This window comes from Eptesicus fuscus, chromosome 2, assembly GCF_027574615.1.
Source record: "Eptesicus fuscus isolate TK198812 chromosome 2, DD_ASM_mEF_20220401, whole genome shotgun sequence".
In the NCBI taxonomy this organism is placed as follows: Eukaryota; Metazoa; Chordata; class Mammalia; order Chiroptera; family Vespertilionidae; genus Eptesicus; species Eptesicus fuscus.
In genome coordinates, this window is record NC_072474.1 from 88,111,507 (window position 1) to 88,132,983 (window position 21,477).

Consider the following 21,477-nt stretch of genomic DNA (forward strand, 5'->3'; position numbering starts at 1 on the left):
TTACCTGAAAGAGAAGTTGGCATGCTTCACTGGGCTAGAAAAAGTTTAGCTAAATCAGGAAGCAGGTCTAATTAAGCAAGTTTATTCTATATTTATAAAAGGCTAAGTTGACTCGCACATGGGTGATACATATAAAGCTCTTGCTGGCGCCAATCACACACATGTGTTTCCGTCTGTCATAGTCAATCGTGAATTTGATTGACACTTCTATTATAGAGAAAGGGCGAATAGTGATATTAAAATATTTCTTCTAATTAATTTCCTTTCAGTGTGCACAAATTCGTGCACTGGGCCACTAGTCATTTAATAAAAATACTGGTTAACACAGTCCTAAACTATTGCTGCAGTGGGAAGGCTTTATTAGCCTCTTTTGTGCCCTCAAAGAACATTTTCCTCCATTTTACAGAATCCCTTTTCTCCAGACAGCTCTTGTCTTCTCCTTTTCATATTCCATCTTGTTCTCCATATCCATTCATATTTTTCATACCCCACCCTCTTCTAATCCCAAACTGTATCGTTTAGGATGAAAACACATCTGCTTGCTTTCCTTCTGATGGTTTTAGGTTTTATTCTTTCAGTTTCACTTATAAGTTATAGAGGCTTGTATCCTGGGTTGACAACATCTCATACACTTTTGTTTTCCTATGACACATGAACTAAAGTCACTGTAGGTCTTTAATACATATTAGTTGAAAATATCATCATCACCACCACCACCACCACAAAAAAGGTCCTGGTCACACCTAAGGGGGAAAAAAGTAACAATCTGCAAGTTTCTAAAAGATGCATGTGTATTCCCCAGAACAGCTCCTGTTACACTTACCTACTGTAAACTTTGGTTAATAAGTTGTTGATCTGCTTGTCAATTTTGTATTTTCGGTAATCTTCCAAGCCATCTTTAATTGCGATAATTGTAAGGACCACCACCAGAGGCAGCATCGTAATTTCCTTTTGGAAGGCCTCTACCAAAGGCACCCAGTTCAGGACGACTAGAAACAGGAAATATAAATTGGCGGCTCTGCGAAGAAACACGCACAAGGAGGTGAAAACAAATCACATAAACACCAAAGCAAAAGAGGCGAAAAAACCTCAGGGTGTTTTCTTACAAGTGTTTATTAGCTAATTTTAGATGATACAGAATAAAGAACTAGCAAAATCTAAAAAACCTGAACCAACAATTTATTACTCCTATAAACATCTAGCTCAAGGCATACTTTAATAAATGAGAGGTAGTATTTATTAAATATGTAACAGTAAATATGGGAGTGTGACAGTCTTGAGTCGTGTGACACATGATCCTATCTAATAAAGAGGGAATATGCAAATTGACTATCACACCATCACAAATATGGAAGCACCCATAGCCACAAGATGGCGGTGCCCAGTCCCTTCAGCCCCGCCAAAGTCCTCCATTCCTTTCAGCCCCGCCGGGGGGGGGGGGGGGGGGGGAGGTAGCAGGCGCATGGTGTGGCCGGACCCGCCCTCAGTCCCCCAGCCCCTCAGGGCTGGCCCAAGGCGCAGGCAAGCCTCAGATGGTGGCTGCCCAGCCACCCAGGGCCGCCCAAGGCTCAGGTAACCAGGGCCGGCCTAGGCTTGTGCTGCCGGCAGTGGCAGCAGCAGAGGTGTGATGAGGGTGTCACCTTCCCCTGATTGCTGGGTCACCTCCTACCCCTGAGGGCTCCTGGACTGTGATAGGGGGCAGGCCAGGCTGAGGGACACCCCCCCCTCCAGTGCATGAATTTTCATGCAGCGGGCCTCTAGTATAAAGCATAATAGGAAATACTATTTTCTCTTCAAAAGTTCAAAAACTGAGAGGAAATTCAGTGTCATGGGTTATAAAAATAACTTTTTAAATGATGCAACCGTCTACCCTTCAGAAGCCAATTTGTATGGCCAAACATTACAATCAAACAAGGCTCAAAATTGGTACAAAAGCCTGAGAGGTTTTTCCCCCTTGAGACCAACTTCTTATTTCTGCTTTGATGCTATTCAGAACCACTTTTTCAGGAACTTCCTCCATTCCTCTATTTTATATATTTAAAAACTCCTCCACTGGCCCGCAAGGTAAATTCAAGTGGCTCTTTACCTTAAAAGAAACAAACAAAAACTCAATGCCGCATAGCCCCCTGAATTTTCATCACATATTTTTCCTGTTAAACTTTTCAAAATAATCTACACACATTTCTCCTTCCTAACCTCCAACTCCTTTTACTCTGAAAAATTTCTTCCTTAACACCTTTTGCTACTTTTTTGGCTTAAATTATTTCCATGTGGACTGCACCCAAATCTCCAGCCCTGGCCCTGAACTCTTCAAGGTTCAGGGTCGAATGCCACAAAGTGCAGTACAGTACAAGCCCCATAAAAGGCAGAAACACCCATAGCATTTAAAGTGATTAATTTAACAAATTCACATGTATACTTTATTTTATTATTTGTTAAAATATACTTTTATTGATTTGAGAGAGAGAGGAAAGGAGAAGGAGACAGGGAAACATCGATGAGAGAGAAACATCAATCGTCAGTCACGCACTGGACTGGGGACCAAGCTTGCAACCTTAGGCATGTGCCCTAACCGAAATTGAACTGGTGACCTCTTGGTGCATGGGATGATGCTCACCAACTGAGCCACACTGGCCAGGCCACATGTATACGTTAAACCCATCCACTGTTCAATGAATGCATGTGGAACACATATAGAGAGAATAATGAGAATGAACATTGAATGTTGAGAATCTCTGTACTCCCATTAGCATCTCAAACTCAACATTTACAAAAACAAAATAATCTTCCAGCCAAGCTTCTTTTTTATTTCTGCCTTTAATTTTTCTGTTAATCTTTTTGGTCATCTCAGCTCAACATGGTCACACCATCTTTTTCCTTAATTCCCCATATCTAATCCAGAGTATCTGCAACAGATTATCTTTCTTTTCATTCCCACATTGATCTAAGTTCAGGTCTCTCTTACAACTCACCAGGACATACACAGTATAACTTCCTGAATGTTCTCTCTGCCTTCAGTTTGCCTTTCATTGTGTTAGTCTGAACGGATGACTTCCCAGGCCTCAAGAAAATCTTCTGTGCGACTGCTTGGCCCACCCCTTCCTCCAGCTGACACGTGCTGTGCCGACACCTCTGCCTATCTCTCTCCATCCTCCATAATTCAGTTCAAATGCCACGTCCCCTTCTACTGCCATAGCGATCGGCATTCTTTCTCTTCCTGAGGCTTCCATCCCACTAGGCAGCCCTTTTTAACACTCTTCACATCCACTATCTCTTTCCACTGTTTGTATACACATCTTGTTTCACTTGCCAAATGACCAAATCCATAGGAAAGGGGCCCCGTGTAAACTTGCATTTCCTTCAGTGCCTAACTTCATACGGGAGAGCCAATAAATAGATACTAAACCGGATTTTATTGTTTCACCTAAGAACTGGCTAAACCACAATGTCCAACCTCGTTTCCTGATCCATACGAAGAGGATAGCAATGTCTTCTCTGGTCAGGAGAAAGCATGTTGTCAACTGTAATGTGCTATGTGAATGTAAGTGGACATCATCCCACCACAGACCCTACCAGAATCGTCAAAGACCATGTCACAAGTCTCAGCCTAAGTAGCATACAATGTTATGAACGTGAAAAATCTTTCATATCATCTAAAATGATAAGAACAATCAAAGTTATTTTTCTCCAAACTAAAAGTACCTGTGAAACTGTTCAAATAAATTTCTTGGCACAAAATTCAGAAGCGTGTACTTTGTCGTTCGGATTCGGTTATTCACGTAGGTTCCAGAGAACTTTTCATACTCTTCCTTGAAGGGCTGGAGGTGAGGAACAACAATCCGGTGCCTTCCTGCCAGTCTGGGGGTCTGAGAGGACTTGCTCCCGCAGGCAAGCAGCGAGGAATAGCTGTACGGCCTCTCATCCTCGTCCCTGTTTGGACCGCCCATCAGCCGCTGCCAGTGGTATCTGGCCCATTGAACAGGCTCAGTCATGTCCAAAATGCGGTGAGATCCAGGTTGGGTAGGTGATCTGGCAAAACAAACAAAAACCCACTAAAACACTCCTCATAAGCTTCTGGAAAGTCTTAAAGAATAGTAAGGATAGTAAAGCTAAAATTTTTTCTATACCAAACAAATATATGACCCAATGGTTCAAGGTATAAATGGGAAAGTAAAACCAGTGTCGGCAACTCTATTTTAACCAAAAGTCTTTATTAAATAAAGGATACTCCTTCTCATGGGCTGATCTTCTGATCACCTAAGTAACAGGAGGCAGCATCTAGAATGCCATGCCATAATTAAAGCAAATAATTTAGGCCAAATGCACACAAGTCTCTTAATTTATCCAATCATGAGTTTTCTCTTCTTTGAATTGAGAATGCCACACATGTCAGAAACCGTTGTGGGGATTAAATGAATACCTTGTAAAGCACCCAGCATAAAGCTTGATGCAGAGTAAGCCATTAAAACCCTTTCTATGAAGATTACAAAAATGGCCACAAGTCTTTCCTTCCCTCATGCACACCCCTTCACCCAGCAAGTAGGGGAGTCTCTCTACTCATTGAATCTGACTTGACCACATGCTTTGTTTTGGCTAATGAAACACTAGTGAACATGACATGAGCAGAGGTTTCAAATGTGCTTGCTCAGGGGACCCTTCCCCCCCCTCCCCCGCAACCCCAATGCTCTTGAGAACCCTGTGGCCACTACCATGTGCTGAGCCCAAACTAGTCTACTAGATGTGAGTGCACATGACCCACCCACCACCATTGCTCCTGTCAATATGTGGGTGAGGCCACTGACCACCAGCTGGCCACTAACACGAGTGTGCCCAGATGACACAATGTAGAACAGAGGTCAACCATCTCAACAGAGCTCAACCCAACAAATTGTGAGTCAGTAAAAGTTACATCACCAAGTTTAGGGTGTTTTGTAATAAAACAAAATCTAACTCAGATAGATAGATTGATAGATAGATAAATAGATAGATAGATAGATAGATAGATAGATAGATAGACAGATACTAGAGGCCCGGTGCACAAAATTCGTGCACGGGGCAGGTGTGTCCCTCAGCCCAGCCAGCACACTCTCCAATCTGGGATCCCTCTCACAAGCCAGGACTGCTGGCTCCCAACCGCTCAGCTGCCTGCCTGCCTGATTGCCCCTAACCACTTCTGCCTGCCAGCCTGATCACCCACTAACCACTCCCCTGCCAGCCTGATTGATGCCTAACTGCTCCCCGGCCATCCCAATTGCCCCTAACTGCCCTCCCGTGCCGACCTGGTTGCCCCTAACTGTCCTCCCCTGCAGGCCTGGTTGCCCCCAATTACCCTCCCCTGCTGGCCTGGTCACCCCTAAATGCCCTCCCTTGCCAGTCTGGTCGCCCCTAACTGCCCTCCCCTGCTGGCCCGATTGCCCCTAACTACCCTCCCCTGCTGACCTGGTCCCCCCCAACTGCCCTCCCCTGCAGGCCTGGTCCCCCCCCAACTGTCCTCCCTGCAGGCCTGGTCCCCCCCAATTTCCCTCTCCTGCTGGCCTGGTCACCCCTAACTGCCCTCCCCTGCAGGCCTGATCACCCCCAACTGCCCTCCCTTGAAGGCCTGGTCCCTCCCAACTTCCCTCCCCTGCTGGCCTGATCGCCCACAACTGCCCTCCCCTGCCAACCATCTTGTGATGGCCATCTTGTGTCCACATGGGTGCGGCCATCTGTGTGTTGGAGTGATGGTCAATTTGCATATTACCTCTTTATTATATAGGAGATATATATTTATATATACTACAGGCCTGGTGCATGAAATTCTCGCAGCCCGGGAGTCCTCAAGGGATGTCTGACTGATGGCTTAGGCCCACTCCCTGTAGTAACGCATTGACCACCAGGGGGCAGCTCCTGCGTTGAGCGTCTGCCCTCTGGTGGTCAGTGCACATCATAGCAACCGGTCATTAGCCATTTGGTCGATTTGCATATTAGCCTTTTATTATATAGAATATTCTTATTGATTTCAGAGAGAAAGGGCGAGGGAGAGATAGAAACATCAACAATAAGAGAGAATCATTGATTGGCTGCCTCCTGCACGCACTCCCACTGGGGATCAAAATCTCTTCCTTATTTCCAAGGTTTTCTTATTTTCCAAGAATTCAGCCCTGCCTGGAACATGAACTCATTAATTGGGGCTATGGGGAGGAAGTCAGCATTAAGAGTACACTATAGTCCAAGCACTTTGTAAAGAACTTTATATGCATCATCTTACTTAATATTAACACCAATCTGATAGCATAGCTATTATTTCTATTTTGCAAAAGAGGAAACAGTCTTAGAGAAGTACAGTAACTTGCTGAAATTCATATGGTTAGTAATGCTGATTCAAACCAAATCTTTCTAACTCAACAATTTCTGCTTTTAACTGTCCATGTGCCTCATTTATCTTCACATGCAGAGTAGCTGGCACTTAGTAGATGCCCAATGAAAGTTCCTTGGGCAGCTAACGAGCATGTCAGCAAATGAGCAATGTGTGGAGGGCAGGGTCTGGAGGCCTTGGTTTCTATCCTTGCTCTATCAGTCCCATTGCATGTGCTTATCATCTTGGATTGGAGCTCACCTCTGGAGACTCTTATTTGGTAAATCTGTGGGCGCGTCCTGATCATCTGAACTGTTAACAAAACTCCCCAGACGAATCTGACTCAGATGGCCTACGACTGCATCTAGAGAAAATTGAGGTTATGGGCTAGAAACTACACTAGGCTAGAAATACAGCTATGATTCAGGCCTAGATCCCCTTTTACAGGGGCTCAGGGTCTAGGCGAGGTGACAGGGGTGTAAATACATAAATGCAACCCGAGGTGCAGAATAGTATTCAAGGAACTGAGGTAGTTTGGGCAAATTATTTAAGCGTGCTTCCTTTCTAAACTACATTCTAAGTTTAAAACATGTCTACTGATTCTTTTCTCTAAAGTGTTATATTAATCAGGAATTAATAGTTTCCCACTAAGGACATGAAAATTATATCCAGGTTTTAAGGATCTGAAATCGTAAGTCATTACCTAGCAGCATTAGAAGATTTGGCCCAATTATATTCTAGTAGTTAGTGAATCCATGTTTTTAACAATCCATTCTTGTTAACACACTTGTTTAAGATACTTTCGTCTTTAAGCAATCCAAGAGATTAATTAGATAGAATTACTTCATCACTGCATCTATAGACAAGTTGAATTACAAATAATAATTTTCTAAAATCCCATCAGATCTTTAAAAATTTTATGATATAAAGCAAAATATTAAAAAAATAAATAAAAGCAGAGTTACTTTCAATGGGAGAAATATAACAGCTTCCAAATGTGTGTATCTGGATATTGGACCCACAATACAGGCTGGGGAAAAACAGGTTTGTCCCCCACTGTACATGGCCTCTGTTATTTGTGAGAGAAAATACCCTTAAAGTCAGTCTTACCAGTTTTATACTCATATCGAAAACAAGAAAAAAAATAGTTCTATCCTTACCAAATTCTGTTCTTTGCAGTTTGCTCTCTATAATATTTGTTCAGAGAGAGCTAAAACAATAAACACTGACTGGCCAAAACAATTCTCAATACCTTTTCAACACAATGTTTTTAAAGTGTTCCTTTGAAGTGATCTGAAAAGCCTGTTTTTTTTTTTTCACTTCAGTTAAAAGAAAAAAAGCTTCTTCACCTAGATTAGTGGATATTTGGTCCTGCCCAAAACATCCATGGAGACATTTGGTCCAGGCCAAAGGTCCTTGAAATTTGGTCTCATCAGAAATAATCTAGAAGCATATTTGGTCCAAGCCAAATGGTCCTTGATATTTGATCCTGTCCAAAATGTCCACACTTAGAAGACATCCTGGGTTCAAAGTGCTCATACCATTTATTTCTACGTTTGGTTTACAGAAATGATACATACAAAATACTATAATGGATCAAGGACCTTTTGGCACATACCAAATGCCTCAGTGGGTGTTTTGGACAAGACCAGATGTCCTATAAGGCTTAACCTCCAATGCAGCTTGAGTTATTAAGGTAGTTCATTAGCACATTCATAAATCTCCCCCAGAACTACCTTGTGCTTTATCAATGAACCAATAAGAATGTAAAATACTTAATATAAGCACTCAGTGCTTTTCATGCATTTCACCTCATGCAGGTGACCATTATGACAAACCTCAAATTTTTTAGAAGGGTGAAATCAGTACAATTTATATAACTTCTGGAAACTTTAAAAGAGAAGTTTTCACTTATAATTACAGCAGGTCCTCTAATAACATTCAGTTTAATTGTTATAATGTTGATGAGATGCCATAGGAACTTAACTCTTGTTTATATCAATTAGCCTGTGGTCAAAGTGGTTTTGTTATGCATCTTTTTGCTTCAAGTCACAGAACTATTGTATCTTCAGCATTAAGTGAGCACTTACTGTAAATTCTTATTAAGACTGAGGAGTATGTATTCCTCTATTGTCCACAATCTCATGCAACAATCTAGATTCTACCTAGATTTTTAAGTTTCAGAATACAATTTCTTGAGAATGCAAATTTAGAAATATCTTTAAAAATATGAGACATGGGTGATGTTAACTTCTAGTAATTTGTGGTGTATTTAACTAACAACCTCACACTAGAAAAAAATACTCACTGGTTTACAAAAATAATCAGCTTTCCACTCCACATACATACTCAAGAACCTTATTTTTTCCCATTCACTCAGTTCCAAAGAGACAAATCTATGACTGGAAGACATTTTATTGCCCAAGTTTCCCTCGGTCTGCTTTCCTGTGTACCTTTTCAATGTCCTTAAACTTATACTAGGTGCTCTATCTACTCATATATAGCCTTCTCCTTCCCCCTGGCTCACCGCCCTCCTCAGCATCCACTCTCAGCCATCGAGTCTCTGTCCTACTCTCCAAGGCTGGTGGCTTGTCATCCTGTAATGACTCTCCCTCCCTTCACCACTGCTACTCTGTTCCTAATAAGTGATGATCGGATCAAGGGACTGATCTACACAAGAGAGAAAAGTTGCTAGTGCTTTCAAGGAATAGAAGAAAAAAGACTCGGAGTGCAGGTAACTAGCATGTGGAAAAAATCCTTTCAAGTTTCCAGCTTAGAATTTAAACCATCTTAAGCAGGAATGACCAAGGATCTACTTAGTCACTCCAGCTCAGTGGTTTCAAAATTTGGTAACTGCCAAGCCAGTGGGAATTACATTCTATGATAGTCTATGGTGAACCTGGAACATAGACATAGACCTACATCCATATACAGCTGAGAGAAAGTATACAAAGCAATTTTTTACTCTTATTACTTGCAATGCATGCATTTTCTATTCTACAGTAACTCTTTCAGTCTCTCTCTCATTTTAATACTGGTCAAGATGCACTGAACTGGTTTCAAGTTTCACTAATACGTTGCTATTCACACTCTTGAAAGACACCATTACATGTGGCTCCACAATGGATACAAGACACTAAAAGGCAGCAGTTGGACTAGAAGGCTCAAGGAAAGACAACACTTTACTTACCATATATCCTAGAGTAGGAGCCTGTAGCCTTTTAATCTTTCCCCACATGCCCCAGCAAAGTTAAAAGTGTATTAGTACTTAGAGAAGGTTCTATTATTAATAACATTTCACATGGATATTCAGGAAAATTTTTTCATGATATGAAAGGAAAGCAAATCAAAATAAGTCATACCTCTTCAAGAATCATGATATTTAGAAGCTTAAACTTTAGAGATTATTTAATCTAAAGACTACAAACTAGTAGCCCTTACGCAAAATTCTATATAATGATGTATTTTGCACCATGATGTTGGCAAACACATTGTTTTTAATACAGGACATTTAAAAATGGAGATAAATTCACACAAAATATGGATAATTAGATTTTCTTAAAAAGAAAATAACAACAGGATGTTGGACACAAATTTTCACATAGTGACAAATGTCAGAAGCTTTTTCACTGTAGCCCCTGCCCCTAATCCTTTATTTTCTATTTCACCTATTTTAATTGAGTGAATGAGCACTCTGCTCACCATTCTGAAGAATCGAATCCCCCTGCTCTATAGACCAAGGCTCAGATAGCAGTTGCATCACTCATTAGATCTCTGACCTATGTAATTAACCTCTGGGCCTCAGCTTGCTAATGAATAAAATAAAAGAACATTAAGATTCCTGGGCACACTATAGATGAACAATGCTCTAATTCCTGCTCTCCTCTTTGGCTATTTCTCAGGTCATAAATAAGTCAAGGTCTGAAACCCAGTAAATTGGTCTGAGGTCCAAACGTTTAACAGATTGATTTCAAATTAAATAAAGTTGCCCAAGTCTAAGTAAATGCTCAGTTCAGTGTCACTGTTGATACCTGAGAAGTAACCAGTTTTAAGTAGGGTACAAATAGAAAACCAATCATAAAAGACAGGCATGACTAATTCTATATAATAAAAGGCTACTGTGCAAATTGTTCCCTCGGGAGTTCGACTGACCAGGAGTTCGCCCGCTCGCTATGATGTGTGCTGACCACCAGGGGGCAGCGCAAAATAAAAGGAAGGCCCCAGCTGGCAGCCAGCAGTCGGGAGAAGGAAGGCCCCAGCCAGCAGCCAGAAGGCCCCAATCAGCCCTGATCGCCAGCCAGGCCTAGGGACCCTACCCGTGCACAAATTTCATGCACTGGCCTCTAGTCCTATATAATAAAAGGCCAGCAACCATAAGCGTAATGACGGAATGACCGCTCGACCAGTCGCTATGAGGTGGGGGGGCCGGCGAGGGGAACCAGGTGGCTGGCAGCAGCAGTGGGGTGGGATGAGGGCCGGCGAGGGGAACCAGGTGGCTGGCAGGGGCAACCGGGTGGTACCAGAGACTGGCAAGTGGGCAGGATATGGGCCTGATTGCAGGCTAGGCCTAGGGACCCTATCCACACATGATTTTGTGTGCTGGGCCTCTAGTAAATATAATAAAGCTAGAGGCCTGGCCTGCGAGGATCAGGCCGAAACCAGCTCTCTGACATCCCCCAAGGGGTCCTGGATTACAAGAGAGTGGTTCTCAGGTGACGCACCCTGGAAATGGGTTCCCTCCTCTCTGGTTCTGGATGCATCACCCGAGAACTGCAGCTGCCAAGTCACCGAGCTCAGCAGCTCCTGCTTTGAGCATCTGCCCCCTGGTGGTCATTGCTATGTCATAGCTACCGGTCAGACGGTTGGACAGTCACTTGGGCCAGTGGTCGGCAAACCGTGGCTCGCAAGCCCCATGCGGCTCTTTGGCCCCTTGAGTGTGGCTCTTCCACAAAATACCACGTGCGGGCGCGCATGTACAGTGTGATTGAAACTTCGTGGCCCATGAGCAGAAGTCGGTTTTCGGCCTGGGCGAGTCTATTTTGAAGAAGTGGCGTTAGAACACTCAAGGGGCCAAAGAACCGCATGTGGCTCGCGAGCCACGGTTTGCCAACCACTGACTTAGGCTTTTATATCCTATATAATAAAAGCCCAGCAACCAAATGGCAGAACAACCAGAATGACCAGTCGACCAATCGCTATGATGTGCACTGGCCACCAGGGAGAAGATGCTCAAGGCAGGAGCTGCCCCCTAGTGGTCAGTGCGCTACCACAGTGGGAGCGCCGCTTGGCTGACCGGGATAACCAGCTGCTCCCGCTGCGAACCCTGGGCCGGTGGGCAGGAACCCAGGCTGCGATTATCGCTTCCTCGCCCCAGGATCCTCCTCCTTGCTCCCTTACACCTCCTGCAGACGCCTGCAGGCCACATAGTAGCTCCACGGAAGATGCCAGATCAGGCAGCAGTCACTCAGAGGGCGGATCCACAGCCGCTCAGCTGACCCGGATGAGCAGAGCTCCCACAGCAGGCCGATCCCCACAGGCCACGCCCCCCACCGGTGCAGGAATCCCATGCACCAGGCCTCTAGTATATAGATAACCATCATACCATCTGATCTCATCCCTCACCATCTTCTTCAAATTTCATTCCAATTGTGTTCATGAACAAACTATATTCCACTTGTCCTGGGGCCCCCTGCTAATTACAGACTCCTAGGCCCCTCCCCTGGAGATTCTGATTCAGGAGCATGAATGCAGGGTTTAATTAGTACCCAGATGACGTGTCTGGGAGGTTGCAAAGCACAGCCTATAACCACACCTTTGGAAATGCTGCCCTCTCTTTCCAGAGGCCTGGTCAATCATATCACCCACTCACCACAACAGCCCCTACTCATCTTGTTTTAGCTTGCCCTTGGAGTGGGAGAGATGGAGGAGGATCCACACAGGAGCTACAGTAAGGTACTCCCGGCTCCGCTCCCATTATAACCTGAGCATGGCTCAATCACTGGCACTTGCTACAGTGTGCTTCAGGTAGCTTCATTCTTCAAGGTCAGGGACCTTCTCTAACTCCTTCCCAGACTCCAGGGAGTCTCACACTTGGCCAAAGTTAGATGATCAATGACCCGTGTATTTAGGATTCAGTACTATCTTTGGCTTCTGGAATCTACGGGGGGTCTTGGAACATATCGCCAGCAGATAAAGGGGGACTACTGTACTTGTGTTTTCTCACACTTACTCCTGCTTCTAATGGAAGGAAAGCCACGCTGAGACACAAAAGAGGAAACGAGGTGTTTTTGCTTCCTTTTCCCATACTGCCTCTTTAACTGAAGAGTCTGCCAGGCAACCAATTAGCTAAAGATAGTAAAAGCCTCTATCAACCGTTCCCATGGGAAAGTAGAGCCACCCAGTAGACAGAGGCTCTGAGGAACATTTTTAAGGTTTTTCAAAAATATCATTCATAATTCTAAGATTTAGCCCTATCCACAAGGAGCTGATCTGTCATGGTTTCCTGATAATAAATAAAATGGTTCCGTGCTTTATTTGACCTAATATTATGCCACTGATTGGAACCCTAACCCGAGAATTAACAACACATTTTAAAAACACACATACACACAAAGAAGTAAGTTCCATTATCGTCACTTAGAACCAGAAAGAATGCTTAGGTCTTGATACTCTACTCCCCAGTGAGCTGCTATCCTTACAGGCAGGGAGATTTAGCATTTTATTAAAAAACAAAATATAGTTTTCCTAGGTTTTTATTAAAATCTCCATTCTTAACTTCACTTTAGTTTAAGAGCAACTACTACTGTGTGGAAATTAGAATTACAGCAAACTTCCTGCTGGTCAGTGATGGAAAATACCACTAACGATTAACGCTTTGAAAAAGCCTGCATGTTCCTGCGCTGAGCGTGACGACCTGATGTTCAACATTACCCAGAATGCAGTGACAAAGGACACCTGTCTCTTGACACCTTGCTTTAATTAACTGACATCAGCATTTTATCTAGAATGTAAATGTTAATTCATATGACCAAGATCAAGATTCTTAACATAGCCCGGCTGGCGTGGCTCAGGAGTTGAGGTTCGACCTATCGACCAGGTCACTGTTCAATTCCCAGTCAGGGCACATGCCCAGGTTGTGGGCTCCATCCCCAGTGTAGGGGCATGCAGGAGGCAGCCAATCAATGATTCTCCTCTCATCATTGATTTTCTCTCTCTCTGTCCCTTTCCCTTCCTCTCTGAAATTAATAATAATTTTTTTAAAGAAAATAACAACCACCAATTACAAACAGCCAACTAGGTTTTAAAAAAAATTCTTAACATACACGTTTAACACTGCTAGACAGGGACTGAATATGAGATTAATACAAACCAAATGCTATATACACCCAACTTGCAATACTATTTCACAGTAAGGCAATTATATAGTAGGGAAAAAAAATTTCATTGCAAGTAATCATTAATCACCATCTCAGAAATATCAATTATGTTCTAAAAATATGCATGTGTAAATGTCTTTATAATTGGCACAAGAAAATTATAAATCACTTTCACTTATGAATATTGATGAAAAACCTCAATAAAATTTAGCAAATTAAATATAATTCTGGCAATGGGAGTGTGAATTGCTACAATCTATTGGGTTTCCAAAAAAAAAAAGGAATAGTAGGAGCTTGTTAACTTTTCTTTCTTTGTTACAATGAAATGTATTGAATTATAATTTTTAAATTTTCATTTTCAAGTTTTTAAAGGAAGAAGTTTTAATTAACAGCTATGAAACAGTCTAATGCTGCCCTATGCATTATGTGTGCATGATGCTACATGATCCAATATCCCACTGACCCACAGAAGCTGAATAAAACCTGTAATTAAAGTTCTAAAATCTATAAGCTATCAATTTTAGGCATAAGATCAATTAAGATTAGAAATAAAGAAATACAAGCCAAACATTGCTAGAAAATAAGTACATATAACACTTTCATAATAATTAATGCTTACAAAATACATTTCACATGCCATTTAATTTAATCTTCACAACATGGTATGAAGTTTTACTTCCTAGTTTCAGAAGAGGTAAAAGATCAAAGAATATAACTCAAGGCATGCAATATCTGACTCCAAAGTCATGCCTTTCCAACTATACAATTCCATTTATACATAAAATTTCAAATAATCAAATATGATCATTTAAATTAGATTATTTCTAATTAATAATCTACATTTATATTATAGTTATTTCAAATAACTATATTTTTCTAGAAGATATTGAAAGCTACAATCTATAACAGAGTGTGCCTAAAATAACAGATACTATGTTCCTTTTTGTGTACAAATGTACTTGAAAGCAGACAGAGCTCAAAACCCTGTTTCCCTCAATGAATGCCTAATGGAAATTTTGTAGCAGGGCAGATCATCAAAGATAAATATGGGATAATGAATTCCCTTAAGTCCAGTTAGTATTTAAAAACTTATGAGGTCATCATCAGCCAACACACAACTTGAAATGTACATACATGAGCTCACTTGTCTAAAAGAGAAAAACATTCTTGTGTGTAGTCATTTCAAGATGCTCTGTTTGTGGCTGTCAAATTCCAGTATGTACCTGAATGTGCTGAAGCACTCCCCCGTGTTGCTGATTCAGCAGATCTGGGGTGGGGCTCAGGAATCTGGATTTCTTTCCTTCCCGGTGTGGCTCAGTTGGCTGGGTGTCATCCTGTGCACCTGGGATTGCCAGGTTCACTTCCCAGTCAGGGCACATGCTCAGGTTGCAGGCTCAATCCCCCGTTGAGGGCATGTAGGAGGCAGCCAGATAGATGTTTTGCTCTCATATTGATGTTTCTCTCTCTGTTTCCCTCTCCTTCCCTCTCTCTCTAAAAATCAATTTTTTAAAATCTTAAAAAAAAAAAAAAGAGTCTGCATTTCTAACAAGTTTCCAGGTAGTACTCAAGTTGGTCCTTGGAACATACTTTGAGAACTGTGCTATGTAAATTTCTCTCAATATGTAAAGTTGAAATTAAGAATGAAGATTTAATTAGATGTCATTCCTATTATTGGGCAGTCTTTCTTCTTTGAGTGTATAGAGCCAGGCTATGTACCGATGACTTGACAGCTGATACAGGCAGACCCTCTCATCTAAGGCTAGAATTAACTAATACAGCGAAAGTCTAGTTTACACACAAAAACACCCAGTGGTAGCTGATGAGGCCTTCAGGATTGATTCTGCAGATTTAATACAATTACAAGTCAGTTTCAACCAACATTTCCAAAAGTTTGGCAAGAGAGAACAATGGATCCTGGCCTCCAAGGGACAACAATGGGTCCTGGCCTTGACAGACTTATAACCTTTTTCTCAACCAAGATGAGAAAACTCTAACAAAAATATCCAAGTCCTATATACCCCAAACCTGGGAGGAAAGAGAATTTACCTGTCAGGGTCAATAAAAAGAGAGAGAGAGATGTTATAGCTATAAGATATGAAATTTTTCACAGTAGACCCGGGATGTGAAAGTTTTCTTGACCTGTACATCTCTGAAACGCAGATAAAACTAAAGCTTGTTTCAATCTGGGTCACATCTGACCTACTTCTCCAACTCGCTATAAGAAGCTTATTACCTCAAGGAGACCGATTCCCTATCTGACAGGTAATAAGCAGTAAGGTGGCAGTAAGATCATCTGAAATCTCTGCTGGTGTCTCATTGCATCAGGTGCCAAGGTGACATGTTGGCATGGCTCCCTTGGTGATTACTTCTGTGCTACCTATAAAAGGAGGGGAAAAAAGTCTTTTTCTTCACCCCACACAATCTTTGGAAAAGAAGATAAACAGTTATTATAGGATATTAACGGGAAAAGGCCAACTCTAATCAAGCACATAGCCCTTATGCGTCTTTAGAAAAGGGTGCGAAAACCAAGCCCACTCAGTCTCAATTCACTCAGCAAACGAGACCTGAACACCAAACGCTGTGGCTGATGCTGGGGAAACAGAACGGAAAGACACAGTTCTATATCACAGGAGCAGCCTCTCGCTCAGACTGAGGGAAGGCACCTTCCCCCGCCACGTGTTTTAGTTCACTGCTGATGAAGAGTCCCTTAGAACTTTCAAATAGAGCATGTTTATTTTTAAAGAAGACAGAGGTATACAACATGACTGTGGTGTCTAGATGCATTGCTTCCTACTGGGAAAAGTTTCTCTCTTCTTAATGTTTCCAAACTACATTAAATAGTAAGTGATTTTTCCATTTTCTTTTGTAAGAATTAAGTATTTATGTGTCCATTCAGACACTGAAAGCTTTATTACCTCTTTTTTTCAATATATCTCAGCTTTTTCTTATAGGGATCATACCTCCAATTGAGTTACCTTTTGCTAACGCTTAGGCTCAAAACTGGTTTAAGCTAGCAAAAAGGCAGGAAAAATGTTGCAGTGGTATGTTGTCTCTCCATGTTACTGGAAACTAAAAAAAATCTCACCCATACTCATGGTGAGTTGCCAATATATCATAGCCTATTCTTAAAGCTGAAAATTATAAACATATATTAAAATTTGAATGATAGCAATATTTAATACTATGTTCTAACATTGGTAATCCTGAATACTCCTAAAATCTACATTATTGAAATGATAGAATGGTGTGTTTTTGAGATTCAGTTATTCAACTGTAATACAATATTATTAATTCAATAAACCTGAGATCATAACAATATCTACCATTTAAAAAGACATGCAAAGTCCTGTGCTGGGGATAAATATACATAACTTTAATCTGACAACAATGTACATGTTTTTATCCCCCTTTAAGGTTGAAAACATTGAGCCTCAGAGTGATTGGGAAACTCACCCAAGTGACACAGCTTGGTAAATGGTTACCCAAGCCTGATCCAAATACCTCCGCTGGAGTGAGAGCCTCCGCAGCCAGCAGACGGCTCTGATATGGGGCAGAAACTTGAGCAATAAGCTGGTAGAAGGCACATAGCTTCTGGCAGCCTACCAAGGAATGTTGAGAGTTCAGAGAAAGAATGGGACTAGTATAAAAATATTTGAACTTAAGTCATTCAGGGGGAAAAATACTAAAAGCATACTTCATTTGAAAAAAATAAATTAACAAATTCAAATATTTCATTTTCAAACACTCATTAGATGCATGTACTAGAAAGCTCTTTACATGTATATGAAATATGATCCAATATATAAAAATAAAATTTACTTGTAAATAAATGATCCATTTCAGCCTGACTTCAATATCATCTGGTCCCACAGGGACCTGTAAGCAACTGACCCCCTATCTTTCACTGCCCCTCCTTCTTGCATGGCCTCATCTCCCTGCTCACACGTTTAGAAATTATGGTCAACACTGTGATCACTTCCTTGTTTGTTCTCTCCACACCTTAGGTCCTCTCTCACTTCTTTCTTGGCAAAGCCCTTGCCCTAGTTATAGTCAAATCAGTTATATCAAATCCCTATACTAGTATATTGTTCCGACACCTATGGGTTGAAAGTGCCCACAGAGAAACACATAATGTGCCTGGTTAGTATCACTTTAAATTACCCACCATGAACTACAAGTTGGCCGCACTTGCCAACGGCCATCATATAGGACTTCTAGTCTCTTTACTTTCCCATTTTAACAGGCAACTGTTTCATACTTTCTCCGCTAACTACGTATCTTCCTCCCAACTTCCTTCCTGCTGATGATCTTGTTTCTGTTTTACTGAGAAAACTAAGACCATCAAACGAGAACTACAGGTTTCCCTAAGTAACTATTCTCCAGCTCAGAACTCTTCCCCAAAGTCCAGACTCATCCATCTGACTGACAACTATCTCCAAATGGAAACAAGTGGAACACTGAGCTCCTGCTACTCTCCCCAGAACCTGCTGTCCCCTCCCCCAGATTAGCCCTGTCAGTTGATGGCAGCTTCATCCTTCTAGATCCTCAGCCCCAAAGCCTTTGAGTCATCAGGGGGTCCTGTCTTCCCTCAAAATCCATACAGTCAGTCAGCATATTCTGTTGGCCCTGCCTTTAAAATATATCCAGAATCTCACCACGTGGTATCATTCCCACCATCACTCTCATCTAATACTATCACCTAGTCCTGTTAAAATCTAAGTTAGATCCTGATATTTCCAAATCTCTAAAGGCTCTCATCTTCATTATAATTATAGCCACCAGTGCCTCGCTGTCTGCATCCCCGTGTCCTCTCCATACCCTTCTCCTCCTTCACTCCCCTCTGCAAAGCCTTATCTCAGCAATCCCTGTTTTCCTCCCGTTTCATTTCTCATAGAACTCATGTCCCTTTCTAATAAGGTGCAATTATTTTTGTATTTTAGCTCTGTTTTCTTCTGCCTCCATCAGAGGAGGAATTTATATCTCTTTTGTTCATTGATATGGCATAGGCCTAAAATAGTAAGTATCAGGCACAGAGTAGACTTTCAATATGTGTTTGTGGAATGAACATACGATTAATGAGCAACATAATACCTCTCTTACATGCAGAATATCTGTAATAATCTTATATACACTGGCTGTAGAAGTGATATGTGCTTATTTTCTGTTAATTCATTACAGCTTTTATTATGCATGCTAAAGTCATTACAGTTCATATTAAAATCTACAGCATGCCAGCCTAAAATGGCCACTTGCAAGACTGTGATAGGGAGACATAAAAAGGGAACTAGAACAACTCAAATCTGTTTTTAAAAATAGCCAAGGTATGTTAATTTCAAAACTCATAGGAAGGAAGTTCTTCTGAGTAACCTATTTTTATTTCCAGACAGCTTAAGGTTAATTCCTTTAAGTACCCAAACAATTTCATCCAGGATGGAGAGCATCATAAATATGTTCTCAATTTTCCTATACTTTATTCAGCATTTTAAATGCATTTCCTTCTCTGAGAATTCAGCACCAGTGCGTTGAGCACCAGTCATTGCGAAGTGCTCTATACAGTGATGCCTTCAGGGTCTTCAGAAGCCTCTCCAGAGGTGGCCTTCCAGTAGTTGAAGACCTCCTGGTTTTGAATGCTCGTGTCTAATTTTATAGGTTTGTTTCTCCCACGGCTGCCAAAATATCTGCCTTTCTTAAGGCTTAACTCCTACTTCCATCTACCTTAGAATAGTTAATAAACAGAAATAAGTGGAATTAATGACCTCAATGGTCTTCAGAGAGCAGAATATAGAAACTTAACAAGACGTATTTAGTGAGACCTATTTCGCTGTTCAGAGATCTCTTTTCCTCATGCCTGTTGAATAAATAGCTACCAAAAGGCTAACGTGTCAGCCATGCACTTTTCCAGGCACTACAACCAAAACGGTGAAACAGCCTCTGTAAACGCCATGGTTCTTGTCTCCAAGGAGTACATAGTTCCTGTAGGGGGACCAGGTGTGAACTTCATGAGATTCCCTCATTACCTGAAATTCTTCAGAGGTTAATGCTCATGAGACAGGCTTTGACATGTTTATGGCAAAATTCAGCTATAATTTCAGCTTAGCTTTCAGAACAGCCAAAGACAGTTGAGATCATTGTTGCAGTAAAACATATACTTACAAAGGGCATATACATTTCTAGATATCAAAGTGATCTCAAAAACAAGTCTGTTATACTTTTTAAATACCACCTTCGTTGCCCTTTACATTAGAAAATTTAAGTTAGTGGGAGGAAAAAAAAACACTTATTGGTCAGAAGGTTCTCAATTCCTAGATAAGAACCTATTTCAAGGTTCCTTCTGCTGATTCTTAATATCTTCAGAACACGACCGATCTACAGTATTCTGAAATGACCATGTTCAGCATCATGTGGGCCTGGTTGCATAAACAGAGGTGGCAAATGAAATTACCAGCAATTAATGAGAGACTTAATCTAACTTGATTAAATCCAAAGTATATTAAAAGAAAATAGCCCAAGTTGTATACAGATGAATTATGAAAATATTTTTATGCTGGGTCTCTAACTTCACATAGAATCAATTAATTACAACTTTAATGACCAGTGTGGGACTCTCTATCATTCCATACCTCTACAAAGATACTCAGGACCTCTGATAAGAAAACTTGATTCCCTAGGCAAAACAAACTCTCCGCTGAATGTCATGAGGATTCGTATTTCTTTCCTTATCTTCATCTAAAAATATACCCACGATCAAAGAATGGAGAAGATGTTCCCTTCTTTTTTTCTTATGAAACACTAACAAAAATGTTTAGTTTTATTATGTCTTAAAAGGGAATCTGTTGCCAGGAAGTACATACTAAAACTAGCCAACACAAATCTTTAAGTATTAAACTATATCTTTTCAGACTACTTTTAAAGCTTTGTGTCTCAAATGAGTGGCTTTTGATGTCAGCTCAGTGATAACACAGAAGTATTTGAGATGGCATGCAGGAGAAGTCAATGGCATTGTCTTTCCTGGAGGCATTTTGTTATTACCTACCCTCCATAGAGTTGAAATTTTATAAGTTCGTTTTGCTAACAGAAATGTAATTGTGCTCATCTTCCTCATTCAGAAAGGCCTTAAATGGAACAAAGCAGATTTTAGAAAAATAAATTAAGGAAGATTTAATAAAGACCTATCAGCATGAGACCTTAGCAGACATGATCGACAGGAAATGGAAAGGAATAAAGCTTGAATCAGACCCACACTGCTTATTCTTCTAGAAAACAGCTAGACTCAGAAGAGTGACTGTGACTAGAATAAGTTTTATCTGGTGGTTTCCCTTATAAATCAAATGTTCTCACCAGCAAATATAATTCAGAAACAATGACACCTAACATGCAATTACATACAAGAGACAGTGGAAGCTTTGTGAAAGAGGGGAAAAGTAATATCGTCTATGTTCTCTGCATTCGAGGACAAAACTAAAATATATTTATTGTAGAAATTTTAGAAACTACAGATGAATATCATAAGAAAAATAGAAATCATATATAATCCCACCACCCAAACTAAGTACTATTAACGTTATGTTTTTATTGATTTCAGAGAGAGGAAGGGAGAGAGAGAGAGAAAAAGATCAATGAGAGAGAAACATCCATCAGCTGCCTCCTGCACGCCCCCTACTGGAGATCAAGCCCACAACCCAGGCATGGGCCCTGACCGTGAATGGAACCATGACCGCCTGGTTGGTTCATAGGTTGACACTCAACCAACTGAGCCACACCAGCCGG

General features: G+C 41.2%; 1 protein-coding gene across 1 annotated transcript in view; it reads right to left on the reverse strand.

Moving 5' to 3' along the window:
* ATP10D (ATPase phospholipid transporting 10D (putative)) overlaps positions 1 to 21,477 on the reverse strand; it is a 76,298-nt gene that overhangs the window by 49,415 nt on the left and 5,406 nt on the right. Inside the window, exons 2-3 of the mRNA XM_008140370.3 lie at positions 3,703 to 4,029; positions 824 to 1,018 (exon numbers count right to left, since the gene is read on the reverse strand). Coding sequence (XP_008138592.2) covers positions 824 to 1,018; positions 3,703 to 3,992 — 485 coding nt within the window. The 5' untranslated portion in view covers positions 3,993 to 4,029. The remainder of the gene's footprint in view (positions 1 to 823; positions 1,019 to 3,702; positions 4,030 to 21,477) is intronic.